At 50.4% G+C, this 17230-nt stretch overlaps 1 protein-coding gene and 1 long non-coding RNA gene across 2 annotated transcripts; one reads left to right on the top strand and one right to left on the bottom strand.

Moving 5' to 3' along the window:
* Positions 1-2243: 2243 nt before the first annotated feature.
* Sost (sclerostin) lies at positions 2244-7005 on the top strand. Its single transcript, XM_021177535.2, has 2 exons — positions 2244-2693; positions 5203-7005. Exons 1-2 carry the CDS (start codon positions 2480-2482, stop codon positions 5622-5624), a joined length of 636 nt encoding a protein of 211 aa, XP_021033194.1. The 5' UTR covers positions 2244-2479; the 3' UTR covers positions 5625-7005.
* A 2079-nt stretch (positions 7006-9084) lies between these two features.
* LOC110304326 lies at positions 9085-17230 on the bottom strand. The gene is made up of 4 exons (XR_002379063.1): positions 17172-17230; positions 13776-13945; positions 13539-13589; positions 9085-9975 (listed from the first exon to the last, which is right to left on the bottom strand). It is a non-coding gene; the product is annotated as an uncharacterized LOC110304326 (long non-coding RNA).

The raw sequence follows: 17230 nt of genomic DNA, 5'->3' as shown, positions 1-17230 counted from the left end.
GGGGGGGGCAGAAATATCTAAACTGCAGTCAACAGGGATCCACTGAGACCCTGGGGCTTAACCTTGGGAAACGATAAGGATTTTGTGTTGAGTAAAAGCATTGATTACTGACTTAACCTCAAATGAAGAAAAAGAAAACAACAAAAACCAAACCAAGCAAACCAGATCCCCAAACAGAAGGCAGGCACGACGGCAGGCACCACGAGCCATCCTGTGAAAAGGCAGGGCTACCCGTGGGCCGAGGAGGGTCCAGAGAGATAGTCTGGTAAGCTCAGTTTCTCTGAATACCCTTTTTCCTGTTGACACGACTTCAATTACAGATAAAATAACAAAATCTAGAGCCTGGCCACTCTCTGTTCGCTTGATTTTTCCTGTTACGTCCAGCAGGTGGCGGAAGTGTTCCAAGGACAGGTCGCATCATTAAAGGTGGCCAGCAGCATCTCCCATCAGCAGGTGGTGCTGTGAGAACCATTATGCATGCTCACAGAATCCCGGGCCCAGGAGCTGCCCTCTCCCAAGTCTGGAGCAACAGGAGAGCTTTCTGGCCCAGACAGGGTTAACAGTCCACATTCCAGAGCAGGGGAAAAGGAGACTGGAGGTCACAGACAAAAGGGCCAGCTTCTAACAACACCACAGCTCTGGTAGGAGAGATAGATCACCCCCAACAATGGCCACAGCTGGTTTTGTCTGCCCCGAAGGAAACTGACTTAGGAAGCAGGTATCAGAGCCCCCTTCCTGAGGGGACTTCTGTCTGCCTTGTAAAGCTGTCAGAGCAGCTGCATTGATGTGTGGGTGACAGAAGATGAAAAGGAGGACCCAGGCAGATCGCCACAGATGGACCGGCCACTTACAAGTCGAGGCAGGTGGCAGAGCCTTGCAGAAGCTCTGCAGGTGGACGATACTGATTCATTACCCAAGTTAGCATACCACAGCGGGCGGGCGAGGCGGACCACAGCCTCCTTCCCGGTCTCCCTCCAGGGCTGGGGCGTCCTCCAACCTTCTGTCTCAGTGCAGCTTCCACCAGCCCCTCCTCCTTTTGCACCTCAGGTGTGAACCCTCCCTCCTCTCCTTCTCCCTGTGGCATGGCCCTCCTGCTACTGCAGGCTGAGCATTGGATTTCTTTGTGCTTAGATGGACCTGAGATAGCTTTCTGAAACATATATATATATATATATATATATATATATATATATATATATATATTCCTTGGATCTTACATCTAGGACCCAGAGCTGTTTGTGATACCATAAGAGGCTGGGGAGATGATATGGTAAGAGCTTGCTGTACAAGCATGAAGACATGAGTTCGAATCCCCAGCAACCATGTGGAAAAATAACCTTCTAACCTCAGAGTTGAGGGGAAAGGCAGGTGGATTTTGGGGGCTTACTGGCCAGCTAGCCAGCCTAACCTAAATGTCTTAGTCAGAGATCCTGTCTCAGGGAATAACTTGGGAGAGTGACTGAGAAAGACACCGCCTCAGGTCTCACACACACACACACACACACACACACACACACACACGGGGCGGGGGGGGTGATGTAATAAGCTAAGAAATGATGAGGGAAATGACTTTTGCTGCTGCAAGAAGTCTGGCCAGGGAAGGAACTGCCTTTGGCACACCAGCCTATAAGTCACCATGAGTTCCCTGGCTAAGAATCATATGTGATGGAGCCCAGGTTCCTCTTGCCTGGTGACTGCCTCTCCTACTGGTTTTGAAGAGAAATCCAAGAGAAGTCTCTCCTTGGTCAGAATTGTAGGTGCTGAGCAATGTGGAGTTGGGGTCAATGGGATTCCTTTAAAGGCATCCTTCCCAGGGCTGGGTCATACTTCAATAGTAGGGTGCTTGCACAGCAAGCATGAGACCCTAGGTTAGAGTGCCCAGAATCTGCCCCCACCCCAAAAAAAGTTATCCTTCTGCCTCTGGGTGGGTGGGGGGAGCAAACACCTTTAACTGAGACCATTAGCTGGCAGGGGTGACAAATGACCTTGGCTAGAGGAATTTGGTCAAGCTGGATTCTGCCTTCTGTAGAAGCCCCACTTGTTTCCTTTGTTAAGCTGGCCCACAGTTTGTTTTGAGAATGCCTGAGGGGCCCAGGGAGCCAGACAATTAAAAGCCAAGCTCATTTTGATATCTGAAAACCACAGCCTGTCTGCCCTGCCCGTGGGAGGTGCTGGGAGAGCTGGCTCTGTCCCTGCCTCACCAACCTCCCCATACACACACACACTCCTCGGGTCACCTGGGAGGTGCCAGCAGCAATTTGGAAGTTTGCTGAGCTTGAGAAGTCTTGGGGAGGGCTGACGCTAAGCACACCCCTTCTCCCCCCCCCCAAGGGGGAGGAGGGCGAGGAAACATGGGACCAGCCCTGCTCCAGCCCGTCCTTATTGGCTGGCATGAGGCAGAGGGGGCTTTAAAAAGGCAACCGTATCTAGGCTGGGGACTGGAGCCCGTGCTACCGAGTGCCCTCCTCCACCTGGCAGCATGCAGCCCTCACTAGCCCCGTGCCTCATCTGTCTACTTGTTCACGCTGCCTTCTGTGCTGTGGAGGGCCAGGGGTGGCAAGCCTTCAGGAATGATGCCACAGAGATCATCCCCGGGCTTGGAGAGTACCCTGAGCCTCCTCCTGAGAATAACCAGACCATGAACCGGGCGGAGAATGGAGGCAGAGCTCCCCACCATCCCTATGACGCCAAAGGTACAGGATGGAGAAGCACATTAGTGGGGAGGGGGGTCCTGGGAGGTGACTGGGGTGGCTTTAGCATCTTCTTCAGAGGTTTGTGTGGGTGGCTAGCCTCTGCCACATCAGGGCAGGGACACATTTGCCTGGAAGAATACTAGCACAGCATTAGAACCTGGAGGGCAGCGTTGGGGGGCTGACAGAGAGCACCCAAGGCAGGGTGGAGGCTGAGGTCAGCCGAAGCTGGCATTAACACAGGCATGGGCTTGTATGATGGTCCAGAGAATCTCCTCCTAAGGATGAAGACACAGGTCAGATCTAGCTGCTGACCAGTAGGGAGGTGACATGGTGAGGCTGGTAGCACCTGCTGGATGCCAGATGCCATCCATGGCTGTACTATATCCCACATGACCACCACATGAGGTAAAGAAGGCCCCAGCTTGAAGATGGAGAAACCGAGAGGCTCCTGAGATTAAAGTCACCTGGGAGTAAGAAGAGCTGAGACTGGAAGCTGGTTTGATCCAGATGCAAGGCAACCCTAGATTGGGTTTGGGTGGGAACCTGAAGCCAGGAAGAATCCCTTTAGTTTCCCTTGCCCAGGGTCTGTTCAATGAGCCCAGAGAGTTAGCATTAAAAGAACAGGGTTTGTAGGTGGCATGTGACATGAGGGGCAGCTGAGTGAAATGTCCCCTGTATGGGCACAGGTGGCACCACTTGCCCTGATCTTGCACCCTGACCCCAGCTTTGCCTCATTCCTGAGGACAGCAGAGCCTGTGGAGGCAGAGTCAGCACAGAGAGATGCCTGGGGGGGGGGAGGGGATAAGGGGTGTCACGCATGGAGCTGGCAGCAATGAATGGAGTGGGGTGGCAGCTGGAGGGACACTCCAGAGAAATGACCTTGCTGGTCACCATTTGTGTGGGAGGAGAGCTCATTTTCCAGCTTGCCACCACACGCTGTCCCTCCTGTCTCCTAGCCAGTAAGGGATGTGGAGGAAAGGGCCACCCCAAAGGAGCATGCAATGCAGTCACGTTTTGCAGAGGAAGTGCTTGACCTAAGGGCGCTATTCTTGGAAAGCTCCAAAACTAGTCCTTCCCTGGGCAAACAGGCCTCCCCCACATACCACCTCTGCAGGGGTGAGTAAATTAAGCCAGCCACAGGAGGGTGACAAGGCCTACACCTCCCCACTGCTGTGCCCCCTCTCCTGGCCTCTGCCCCTCTGGTTTTGGTACTGGGATTTTTTTTTTTAATCCTTTTATGTCATATAGATCCTGACACCATGGAACCTTTGGAGGTAGACAGGACCCACACATGGATTAGTTAAAAGCCTCCCATCCATCTAAGCTCATGGTAGGAGATAGAGCCTGGGCATGTCCAGGAGAGGAGACAGGCATCAGACCTAGAAGATATGCCTGGGCATCCAACCCAATCTCCTTCCCCAGAGAACAGACTCTAAGTCAGATCCAGCCACCCTTGAGTAACCAGCTCAAGGTACACAGAACAAGAGAGTCTGGTATACAGCAGGTGCTAAGCAAATGCTTGTGGTAGCAAAAGCTATAGGTTTTGGGTCAGAACTCCGACCCAAGTCGCGAGTGAAGAGCGAAAGGCCCTCTNCCCGCCCCCGCCCCGCCCCGCCCCGCCCCCACCTAGGGTCCTGTAACAGATCACTTTCACCCTCGCGGGAGCCAGAGAGCCCTGGCATCCTAGGTAGCCCTCCCCCCCTCCCCCCAAGCAGCCCAGCCCTGCCTTTGGGGCAAGTTCTTTTCTCAGCCTGGACCTGTGATAATGAGGGGGTTGGACGCGCCGCCTTTGGTCGCTTTCAAGTCTAATGAATTCTTATCCCTACCACCTGCCCTTCTACCCCGCTCCTCCACAGCAGCTGTCCTGATTTATTGCCTTCAATTAACCTCCACTCCTTTCTCCATCTCCTGGGATCCCGCCCCTGTCCCAGTGGCTGGTTAAGGAGCTTAGGAAGGACCAGAGCCAGGTGTGGCTAGAGGCTACCAGGCAGGGCTGGGGATGAGGAGCTAAACTGGAAGAGTGTTTGGTTAGTAGGCACAAAGCCTTGGGTGGGATCCCTAGTCCCGGAGAAGTGGAGATGGGCGCTGAGAAGTTCAAGACCATCCATCCTCAACTATACAGCCAGTTTGAGGCCAGCCTGGGCTACATAAAAACCCAATCTCAAGAGCTGCCAGTTCTGATTCTGTGCCACGTAGTGCCCGGTGTAATAGTGGATGAAGTCGTTGAATCCTTGGGCAACCTATTTTACAGATGTGGGGAAAAGCAACTTTAAGTACCCTGCCCACAGATCACAAAGAAAGTAAGTGACAGAGCTCCAGTGTTTCATCCCTGGGTTCCAAGGACAGGGAGAGAGAAGCCAGGGCGGGATCTCCCTGCTCCCCGGTGCCTCCTTCCTATAATCCACACAGATTCGAAAGCGCAGGGCAGGTTTGGAAAAAGAGGGAAGGGTGGAAGGAGCAGGCCAGTCTGGCCTAGGCTGCAGCCCCTCACGCATCCCTCTCTCCGCAGATGTGTCCGAGTACAGCTGCCGCGAGCTGCACTACACCCGCTTCCTGACAGACGGCCCGTGCCGCAGCGCCAAGCCGGTCACCGAGTTGGTGTGCTCCGGCCAGTGCGGGCCTGCGCGGCTGCTGCCCAACGCCATCGGGCGCGTGAAGTGGTGGCGCCCGAACGGACCGGATTTCCGCTGCATCCCGGATCGCTACCGCGCGCAGCGGGTGCAGCTGCTGTGCCCCGGGGGCGCGGCGCCGCGCTCGCGCAAGGTGCGTCTGGTGGCCTCCTGCAAGTGCAAGCGCCTCACCCGCTTCCACAACCAGTCGGAGCTCAAGGACTTCGGGCCGGAGACCGCGCGGCCGCAGAAGGGTCGCAAGCCCCGGCCCGGCGCCCGGGGAGCCAAAGCCAACCAGGCGGAGCTGGAGAACGCCTACTAGAGCGAGCCCGCGCCTAAGCAGCCCCCGCGCGATCCGATTCGTTTTCAGTGTAAAGCCTGCAGCCCAGGCCAGGGGTGCCAAACTTTCCAGACCGTGTGGAGTTCCCAGCCCGTAGAGACCGCAGGTCCTTCTACCCGCTGCGGGGGATGGGGAGGGGGTGGGGTTCCCGCGGGCCAGGAGAGGGAGCTTGAGTCCCAGACTCTGCCTAGCCCCGGGTGGGATGGAGGTCTTTCTACCGTCGCCGGACCCATACAGGACAAGGCAGTGTTTCCACCTTAAAGGGAAGGGAGTGTGGAACGAAAAACCTGGGACTGGTTATGGACATACAGTAAGATCTACTCCCTCCACCCAAATGTAAAGCCTGCGCAGGCTAGATAGGGTTTCTGACCCTGACCTGGCCCCTGAGTGTGATGTTGGGCTACGTGATTCTCTTTTGGTACGGTCTTCTTTGTAAAATAGGGACCGGGACTCTGCTGAGATTCCAAGGATTGGGGTGCCCCGTGTAGACAGGTGAGAGAGAGGAGGACAGGGGAGGGGTTAGGGGAGAGATTGTGGTGGGCAATCGCCTAGAAGAAGCTGTTGGCTCCCAGCCTCGCCGCCTCAGAGGTTTGGCTTCCCCCACTCCTTCCTCTCAAATCTGCCTTCAAATCCATATCTGGGATAGGGAAGTCCGAGAGATGGTGGAAGGGACAGAAATCACACTCCTGGCCCCCCGAAAAGCAGTGTCCCGCCCCCAACTGCCTTGTCATATTTTAAAGGGATTTTCTACACAACAGTTTAAGGCCGTTGGAGGAAACTGGGCTTGCCAGTCACCTCCCATCCTTGTCCCTTGCCAGGACACCACCTCCTGCCTGCCACCCACGGACACATTTCTGTCTAGAAACAGAGCGTCGTCGCGCTGTCCTCTGAGACAGCACATCTTACATTAAAAAGAATAATACGGGGGGGGGGCGCAAGTGTTGTACATATGCTGAGAAGCTGTCAGGCGCCACAGCGCCACCCACAATCTTTTTGTAAATCATTTCCAGACACCTCTTACTTTCTGTGTAGATTTTAATTGTTAAAAGGGGAGGAGAGAGAGCGTTTGTAACAGAAGCACATGGAGCAGAGGGGGTGGGGAGGTGGCTTGGGGCTGGTGGGTTTGGCGAACTTTCCATGTGAGACTCATCCACAAGACTGAAAGTCGCGGGTTTTTTTTTTTTTAAAGAGTTCAGTGACATATTTATTTTCTCATTTAAGTTATTTATGCCAACATTTTTTTCTTGTAGAGAAAGGCAGTGTTAATATCGCTTTGTGAAGCACAAGTGTGTGTGGTTTTTGGTTTTGTTTTTTTGTTTTTTTGTCGACCAGAGGCATTGTTAATAAAGACAATGAATCTCAAGCAGGAGGCTGTGGTCTTGTTTTGTCAACCACACACAATGTCTCGCCACTGTCATCTCACTCCCTTCCCTTGGTCACAAGACCCAAACCTTGATGACACCTCCGACTGCTCTCTGGTAGCCCTTGTGGCAATTATGTGTTTCCTTTGAAAAGTCACAGTCATCCTTTCCTTTGCAAACCTGGCTCTCATTCCCCAGCTGGGTCATCGTGAGGGTATGATCCCAGCCTCCCTTTAGCAGACCACTCTCCACACTGTCTTCCAAAAGTGCCCGTTTCACCGAGCCAGTCCCCTGGTCCAGGTCATCCCATTGCTCCTCCTTGCTCCAGACCCTTCTCCCGCTAAGATGTTCATCTCCCACTCCATCAAGCCCCAGTGGCCCTGCGGCTATCCCTGTCTCTTCAGTTAGCTGAATCTACTTGCCGACACCACCTGAATTCCTTCCCCTGTCTTAAGGTTCATGGAACTCTCGCCTGCCCCTGAACCTTCCAGGACTGTCCCAGCGTCTGATGTGTCCTCTCTCTTGTGAAGTCCCACCCCACTATTTGATTCCCAATTCTAGGTCTTCCCTTGTTCATTTGTTCACAGGATAGTGCCTCATCTGGCCAAGCCCTGCTTGATGCTGGGATGAATGCAAAGCCAAATTCAATTGAGGACCAGTTCATCACTGGGCCAAGCTTTTTCAAAATGTGAATTTTACACCTATAGAAGTGTAAAAGCCAGGGGCTGGTGAAATGGCTCAGTGGGTAAGAACACCCAACTACTCTTCCGAAGGTCCAGAGTTCAAATCCCAGAAACCACATGGTGGCTCACAACCATCTGTAAAGAGATCTGACGCCCTCTTCTGGAGTGTCTGAAGACAGCTACAGTGTACTTACATATAATAAATAAATAAATAAATCTTAAAAAAAAAAGTGTAAAAGCCTTCCAAAGCAGAGGCAATGCCTGGCTCTTCCTTCAACATCAGGGCTCCTGCTTTATGGGTCTGGTGGGGTAGTACATTCATAAACCCAACACTAGGGGTGTGTTGATGATTGGGAGTTCAAGGCCAATCTTGGCTATAAGAGGCCCTGTCTCAACCTCTCCTTCCTCCAGGGTTTTGTTTTGTTTTGTTTTGTTTTGTTTTGTTTTGTTTTTTGGATTTGAAACTGCAACACTTTAAATCCAGTCAAGTGCATCTTTGCGTGAGGGGAACTCTATCCCTAATATAAGCTTCCATCTTGATTTGTGTGTGCGCACACTGGGGGTTGAACCTGGGCCTTTGTACCTGCTGGGCAAGCTCTCTACTGCTCTATCCCCAGCCCTCACTGGCTTTCTGTTTCAACTCCCAATGAATTCCCCTAAATGAATTATCAGTATCACGTCTTTGACAAATATCAACGAGTGCTGCCAGTGTCCCTGTGGTTCCAGATTCCAGGAAGGACTCTTCAGGGAATCCAGGCATCCTGAAGAATGTCTTAGAGCAGGAGGCCATAGAGACCTTGGCCAGCCCCACAAGGCAGTGTGGTGCAGAGGGTGAGGATGGAGACTCTGGAGGCAGGCTTGCAATTGAAGCTGAGGAGACAGGGGTACTCAGGATTAAAAAGCTTCCCCCCAAACAATTCCAAGATCAGTTCCTGGTCCTTGCACTTGTTCAGCTATGCACAGCCCAATGGGCATAGGTGAAGACACCGGTTGTACGGTCGTGTACTAACTGTGCTTCAGAGCCGGCAGAGACAAATAATGTTATGGTGACCCCAGGGGACAGTGGTTCCAGAAGGAACACAGAAGAGAGTGCTGCTAGAGGCTGCACTGAAGGAGAAGGGGTCCCAGACCCTCTAAGCAAAGACTCCACTCACATAAAGACACAGGCTGAGCAGAGCTGACCATGGATGCAGGAAGCCCATCCACCATCCTTTGTATTCCCATCACATGCCAGGGATGTGGGGGATCAGAGAGTCCAAGTGATGTCCAAACCCAACACACCTAGGACTTGCTTTCTGGGACAGACAGATGCAGGAGAGACTAGGTTGGGCTGTGATCCCATTACCACGAAGAGGGAAAAAAAACAAAAAAACAAAACAAAAACCCCAAGGTCCAAATTGTAGGTCAGGTTAGAGTTTATTTATGGAAAGTTATATTCTACCTCTATGGGGTCTACAAGGCTGGCGCCCATCAGAAAGAACAAACAACAGGCTGATCTGGGAGGGGTGGTACTCTATGGCAGGGAGCGTGTGTGCTTGGGGTACAGCCAGACACGGGGCTTGTATTAATAGGCTGAGAGTCAAGCAGACAGAGAGACAGAAGGAAACGCACACACACACACACACATGCACACACACACATGTACACACCACTCACTTCTCACTCGAAGAGGCCCTACTTACAGTCTAAGAACAAACCATTCCTCCTCATAAAGGAGACAAAGTTGCAGAAACCCAAAAGAGCCACAGGGTCCCCAAGTTCCCCCACTCTCTTTGAAATGACTTGGACTTGTTGCAGGGAAGACAGAGGGGCCTGCAGAGGCTTCCTGGGTGACCCAGAGCCATAGACACTGAAATCTGGTGCTGAGACCTGTATAAACCCTCTTCCACAGGTTCCCTGACAGGCACCCACATTCCCCAACCCTGTCTCCTGACCACTGAGGATGAGAGCACTTGGGCCTTCCCCATTCTTGGAGTGTACCCTGGTTTCCCCATCTGAGGGCACATGAGGTCTCAGGTCTTGGGAAAGTTCCACCAGTATTGGAAGTGTTCTTGTTTTGTTTGTGATTTAATTTAGGTGTATGAGTGCTTTTGCTTGAATATATGCCTGTGTAGCATTTACAAGCCTGGTGCCTGAGGAGATCAGAAGATGGCGTTAGATCCCCCGGAACTGGACTGGCAGACAGTCGTGAGCCACTGTGTGGGTGCTAGGAACAGAACCTGGATTCTCCGGAAGAGCAGACAGCCAGCGCACTTAGCCACTAAACCATCTCTGAGGTTCTTTCTGTGGCTAAAGAGACAGGAGACAGAGGAGAGTTTCTTTTAGTCAATAGGACCATGAATGTTCCTCGTAACGTCAGACTAGGGCAGGGTGATCCCCAGTGACACCGATGGCCCAGTGTAGTTATTAGCAGCTCTAGTCTTACTCCTTAATAAGTCCCAGTTTGGGGCAGTAGATATGTGTTCCCTGCTTTGAAGTGGCTGAGGTCCAGTTATCCACTTCCAAGTACTTATTGCTCTTTCTGGAGTTGGGGAAGCTCCCTGCCTGCCTGTAAATGTATCCATTCTTCAACCTTAGACAAGATCACTTTCCCTGAGCAGTCAGGCCAGTCCAAAGCCCTTCAATTTAGCTTTCATAAGGAACATCCTTTTTGTTGGGTGGAGTTAGCACATGCCTTGAATCCCAGCAATAAGAAGGCAGAGACAGTTGGATCTCTGTGAGTTCTACGGAGTGAGTCCCAGCCAGGGCTACACAGAGAAACCCTGTCTCAAAAAAAAAAAAAAAAAAAACCAAAAACAAAACAACAGAAATAAAGAAAAAGAAAGCAAAAACAAACAAACAGAAAAACAAGCCACCCCTATCTCAGAGTGTTTGTCCCCGTAGTTTATTAATCATATTTTTATCCCTTTGCCATTTTAGACTACAAGACTCAGGAAAGCAGGTCTCTCTCTGTTGCTCATCCGGACACACCCAGAACCAGATGTATGGAAGATGGCTAATGTGCTGCAGTTGCACAGCTGCAGCTGGGTGGATTGGTTGGATGGCATGGGCTGGGTGTGGTTACGATGACTGAAGGAGCAAGGAGTATGTGGCGCATAGCAAACGAGGACGTTTGCACAGAACAACACTGTGTGTAGTGATGTGCGGGGATGGGCACATGCAAGCAGAAGCCAAGGGACAGCCTTAGGGTAGTGTTTCCACAGACCCCTCCCCCCTTTTAACATGGGCATCTCTCATTGGCCTGGAGCTTGCCAACTGGGCTGGGCTGGCTAGATAGTAAGTCCCAGGGACCTGCATATCTCTGCCTCCCTAGTGCTGGGATTACAGTCATATATGAGCATACCTGGCTTTTTTATGTGGGTCTGGGCTTTGAACCCAGATCTGAGTGCTTGCAAGGCAATCGGTTTAATGACTGCTTCATCTCCCCAGACCCTGGGATTCTACTATCTATTAAAGTATTTCTATTAAATCAATGAGCCCTTGCCCCTGCACTCAGCAGTTCTTAGGTCTGCTGAGAGTCAAGTGGGGAGTGAGAGCAAGCCTCGAGACCCCATCAGCGAAGAAGCAGAGGACAAAGAAATGAAAACTTGGGATTCAAGGCTCGGGATATGAAGATACAGAAAGGGACAGGGAAGGAAATGAACCAGATGAATAGAGGCAGGAAGGGTAGGGCCCTGCATACATGGAACCTGGTGCACATGTTATCTGCATGGGGTTTGCATTGCAATGGCTCTTCAGCGGGTTCACCACACTAGGAAACAGAAGCCAAGAAGGAGAGTAGGCAGTGCTGGATTCAGATACTGTCAGTCATGCCTGGAGAAATGGAAGCAATGAGCGATGTGCCACAATTAGGATATCAACTCCCCAGGAAAGGCAAGAAGCTGGGCTGTGGGCACTGAAGGGAGCTTTGAATGATGTCACATTCTCTGTATGCCTAGCAGGGCAGTATTGGAGACTGAGACTTGACTTGTGTGTCCATATGATTCCTCCTTTTCCTACAGTCATCTGGGGCTCCTGAGCTTCGTCCTTGTCCAAGAACCTGGAGCTGGCAGTGGGCAGCTGCAGCGATAGATGTCTATAAGAAAGATCTGAAAAGAGGGAGGAAGATGAAGGACCCAGAGGACCACCGACCTCTGCTGCCTGACAAAGCTGCAGGACCATTCTCTCCTACAGATGGGAGACAGAGGCAAGAGATGAATGGTCAGGGGAGGAGTCAGAGAAAGGAGAGGGTGAGGCAGAGACCAAAGGAGGGAAACACTTGTGCTGTACAGAAACTACTGACTGAGTACCAGCTGCATGGCAGACAGCCAATGCCAAGGCTCGGCTGATCATGGCACCTCGTGGGACTCCTGAATGTGGTCCAGTCCTAGTTTCCTTCCAGTTGCTGGGATAAAGCACCCTGACCAAAGCTAGTTTTTTTGTTTTTTGGTTTGGTTTTTTTTTTTTTTTTTTTTCAGACAGAGTTTCTCTGTATAGCCCTGGCTGTCCTGGAACTCACTCTGTAGACCAGGCTGGCCTCGAACTCAGAAATCCGCCTGCCTCTGCCTCCCGAGTGCTGGGATTAAAAGCGTGCGCCACCACTGCCGGGCCCAAAGCTACTTTAAGAGAAAGAGAGAGAGATGTCTAAGTATTATAATTCCAGGTTATAGTTCATTGCTGTAGGATTAGAGTCTTCATATTCCAGGTAATCTACCACAGACATTGCCACAGACCAACCTGTTCTACGAAATCTCTCATGGACTCCCTTCCCCAGTGATTCTAAACTGTGTCAAATCTACAAGAAATAGTGACAGTCACCGTCTCTAACGGTTTGGGCATGAGTCTGAAGTCTCATTGCTAAGAACTGGGAAGATGAAAACTTTACCCAGTGTCAGCATTTGGAGCAGAGCCTTTGGGATTTGAGATGGTCTTTTGCAGAGCTCCTAATGGCTACATGGAGAGAGGGGGTCTGGGAGAGACCCATGCACCTTTTGCTGCCTCATGTCACCTGACCTGCTCCCTGGGAAGCTCTAGCAAGAAGGCCTTTCCCGGATCACCCGCCACCTTGCACCTCCAGAACTCAGAGCCAAATTAAACTTTCTTGTTATTGTCGTCAAAACACAGTCAGTCTGCGTTGTATCACTGTCAATGGGAAACAGACTTGCCTGGATGGATAACTTGTACATTGCATAATGTCTAGAAATGAAAAGTCCTATAGAGAAAAAGAAAATTAGCTGACACACAGATAGAGGCCCTGGAGGAGGCTGGCTTTGTCCTCCCTGAGGAGGTGGCGAGTAAGGTGTAAATGTTCATGGATGTAAATGGGCCCACATATGAGGGTCTGGGGTACCAAGAGGGCCTGTGACTGTAAAGCACTGAAGGCATGTCTAGTCTGGAGAAGGACACTACAGATAGTTCTCCAACCCAGTGCCCATACACACACACACTCACCACAAAGAAAAAAAAGGAAGAAAAATCTGAGGGCAAGTACAGTACTTAAAATTGTGTGTGTGTGTGTGTGCATGTGTGTGTGTGTGTGTGTGAGAGAGAGAGAGAGAGAGAGAGCGCACAACATGTGTGTGACTCTGATGTCACATGCTCATCTTGCCCTATGAGTTGAAAACCAAATGGCCCCGGAGAGGCATAAAAGCCACACTGTTGGCTGTGTGCGCACGTTTTTCTTAAAGCGTCTGTCTGGTTTGCTGCTAGCATCAGGCAGACTTGCAGCAGACTACATATGCTCAGCCCTGAAGTCCTTCTAGGGTACATGTCTCTTCAGAATTTCAGAAAGTCATCTGTGGCTCCAGGACCGCCTGCATTCTCCCTCTGCCGCGAGGCTGCAGACTCTCGGCTGGGGTGGACGCAAAGCTTACCTCTGGGACAAGTATAACATGGTGGCTTTTCTTTCCCTCTGTGGCTCCAACCTGGACATAAAATAGATGTAAGCTGTGTAGTAAATATTTCCTCCCGTTCACTTAGTTCTCAACAATAACGACTCTGAGAGCACTTATTAATAGGTGCCTTAGACATAAGCTTTGGCTCATTCCCCCACTAGCTCTTACTTATTTAACTCTTTCAAACCATTCTGTGCCTTCCACATGGTTAGTTACCTCTCCTTCAGTCCTGGTCCGCTTCTTCCTTCGAGTCTCCCTCAGTGTCTCTAGGTGATGCTTGTAAGATATTCTTTCTACAAAGCTGAGAGTGGTGGCACTCTGGGAGTTCAAAGCCAGCCTGATCTACACAGCAAGCTCTAGGATATCCAGGGCAATGTTGTGAAAACCTTTCTCAAAAAAAGAGGGGTTCAGTTGTCAGGAGGAGACCCATGGGTTAAGAAGTCTAGAAGAGCCATGGTGATGCATACCTTTCATCCAAGCACTTAGGAGGCAAAGAAAGGTGAATCTCTTTGACTTTGAGGCCTGTCTAACAACAAATTCAAGGCCAGCTAGGCTACATAGTGAGACCCTGTTTAATGTGTGTGTGTGTGTCTGTATGTAATTTAAAAGTCTAAAAATGCATTCTTTAAAAATATGTATAAGTATTTGCCTGCACATATGTATGTATGTACACCATGTGTGTGTCTGGTGCTGAAGGACTAGGCATGGACTCCCTAGAACTAGAGTCATAGACAGTTGTGACACTCCCCAACCCCCCACCATGTGGGTGCTTGGAGCTAAACTCCTGTCCTTTGTAAAGCAGCAGGTGCCTATGAAGCCTGAACCATCTCTCCAGTCTCCAGATGTGCATTCTCTAAGAGGAGTCCTTCATATTTCCCTAAACTACATTCTTATCAGTGAGCATCCTCGAGCCACCAAAGCCACTGCAAACCCTCTTAGGGAACATTCACTGTTCACCTCTACTTGGCTCATGAAACTTGAGTACACACACACACACACACACACAGACACACACACACACAGAGTCATGCACTCACAAAAGCATGCATGCACACCATTCTTATTAGACTATGCTTTGCTAAAAGACTTTCCTAGTACTTTAAAACATCACTTCTGCCTTTTGGTGGGCAGGTTCCAAGATTGGTACTGGCATACTGGAGACTGAACAAGGTAGAGATCTAGAAATCACAGTAGGTTAGAAGGGCCAGCCTGTACAAGAGAGAGTTCCACACCTTCCAGGAACACTGAGCAGGGGGCTGGGACCTTGCCTCTCAGCCCAAGAAACTAGTGCGTTTCCTGTATGCATGCCTCTCAGAGATTCCATAAGATCTGCCTTCTGCCATAAGATCTCCTGCATCCAGACAAGCCTAGGGGAAGTTGAGAGGCTGCCTGAGTCTCTCCCACAGGCCCCTTCTTGCCTGGCAATATTTTTTTCTCTGGAGGAGAGGAATCAGGGTGGGAATGATCAAATACAATTATCAAGGAAAAAGTAAAAAACATATATATATATATATTTTTTAATTGATCTAGGGAGCTGGCTCAGCAGTTAAGAGTTCTGGCTGCCCTTGCATCAGATCTTGCTTTGATTCCCAGCACCCACATGATGGCTTTCAACTGTATCTCTGCTTCCAGGGGATCCAACAGCCTCTTCTGACCTCCACAGACAAGACCTAGCCCTCTGCAAGAGCACCAAATGCTCTTATCTGTTAATCCATCTCTCCAGCCTCATGTCGGATCATTTAAAACTACTGGACACTGTCCCATTTTGCGAAGATGTCACTGCCCAGGCATTTGCCGTGAGTAGATATTTTGATTCTTTCTATGTTCTCACCCTTGCAATTTATAAGAAAGATATCTGCATTTGTCTCCTGAGAGAACAAAGGGTGGAGGGCTACTGAGATGGCTCTAGGGGTAAAGGTGCTTGCCACAAAATCTGACAACTTAAGTTTGGTCTTGGGATCCACATGGCGGAAAGAGAGAGAAGAGATTCCCGTAAGTTGTCCTCAAACTTCCCACACATGTGCTGTGGCATATGTGTAACCCCAATAAGTAAAGATAGTTTTAAATACTACATAAGGTAGGGTTTCTTGATGACCCCAAGGAATGATGCCCCTGATAGAACTCATGCCGAAACCCCATCTCCATTGTGCCATCTGGAAAGAGACAATTGCATCCCGGGAACAGAATCTTCATGAATGGATTAATGAGCTATTAAGAAAGTGGCTTGGTTATTGCACATGCTGGTGGTGTCATGACCTCCACCATGATGCTATCCAGCATGAAGGTCCTCACCAGAAGTCATACAAATCTTCTTAGGCTTCCAGAGTCCTGAGCAAAAAAAGCACACCTCTAAATAAATTAACTAGCCTCAGGTAGTTAACCACCGAAAATGAACCACGACAGTTCTAATACAAAAATCACTTCCCTTCCCTGTTCAAACCACAGTGCCCTATTATCTAAAAGATAAACTCCAAGCCAAGCGTTTAGGTTGCCAGTATTTATGTAACAACAAGGCACGTTGACACACATCTGTAACTCCTAGTACTGGGCCTCAGGGGCAGAGACAGGTGGAGCCCTGGAGTTTGAATTCCAGGTTCTGTGAGAAACTCTGTCTCAAAAGACAATATGGTGAGTGACTGGGGAAGATATCTGATATTGACTTCTGGCCAACACTCAGCCATCTCTGCACATCTGTAGTTGCAAGCCTTTTGCACTGAGTTTGGCCAGGGTCAGAGCTTGCAAGTGTTTGTGGACTGAATGCAGGTGTTGCTGGTGATTACAAAGTCACCCTCCTTCTCAAGCTAGCAGCACTGGCTTCGGCCAGCTGCTCATTCAAGGCTCTTTGCAGCGTCATCATGGGGATGGGGGAGCAGGGCCCCTCCCTAGATCACCAAGCCTGTGGTTGTTTATTCAGGACATTATTGAGGGCCAAGATGACAGATAACTCTATCACTTGGCCAACAGTCGGGTGTTGCGGTGTTAGGTTATTTCTGTGTCTGCAGAAAACAGTGCAACTCGGACAAAAGAAATAAATGATATCATTTTTCATTCAGGCAACTAGATTCCGTGGTACAAAAGGTTCCCTGGGGAACGAGGCCCGGACAGCGCGGCTCCTGAGTCGCTATTTCCGTCTGTCAGCTTCTCTAATCTCTTGATTTCCTCCCTCTGTCTGTTTCCTTCCTCTTGCTGGGGCCCAGTGGAGTCTGTGTACTCACAGGGAGGAGGGTGGCAAAGCCCTGGTCCTCTACGGGCTGGGGGGAGGGGGGAAGCTGTCGGCCCAGTGACTTTTTTCCCCCTTCTCTTTTTCTTAGAAACCAGTCTCAATTTAAGATAATGAGTCTCATTCACGCGTGCTCGCTATTCATAGGGACTTATCCACCCCCGCCCTGTCAATCTGGCTAAGTAAGACAAGTCAAATCTAAAAGGGAACGTTTTTCTAAAAATGTGGCTGGACCGTGTGCCGGCACTAAACCAGGGATGGCGGTCTAAGTTACATGCTCTCTGCCAGCCCGGGTGCTTTTTCCTTTCGGAAAGGAGACCCGGAGGTAAAACGAAGTTGCCAACTTTTGATGATGGTGTCCGCCGGGTGACTCTTTAAAATGTCATCCATACCTGGGATAGGGAAGGCTCTTCAGGGAGTCATCTAGCCCTCCCTTCAGGAAAAGATTCCA

Source organism: Mus caroli, chromosome 11, assembly GCF_900094665.2.
Source record: "Mus caroli chromosome 11, CAROLI_EIJ_v1.1, whole genome shotgun sequence".
NCBI classification, from domain to species: domain Eukaryota; kingdom Metazoa; phylum Chordata; class Mammalia; order Rodentia; family Muridae; genus Mus; species Mus caroli.
The sequence above is the reverse complement of the archived record's forward strand: the minus strand, read 5'-3'. Positions and strand labels throughout refer to the sequence as shown.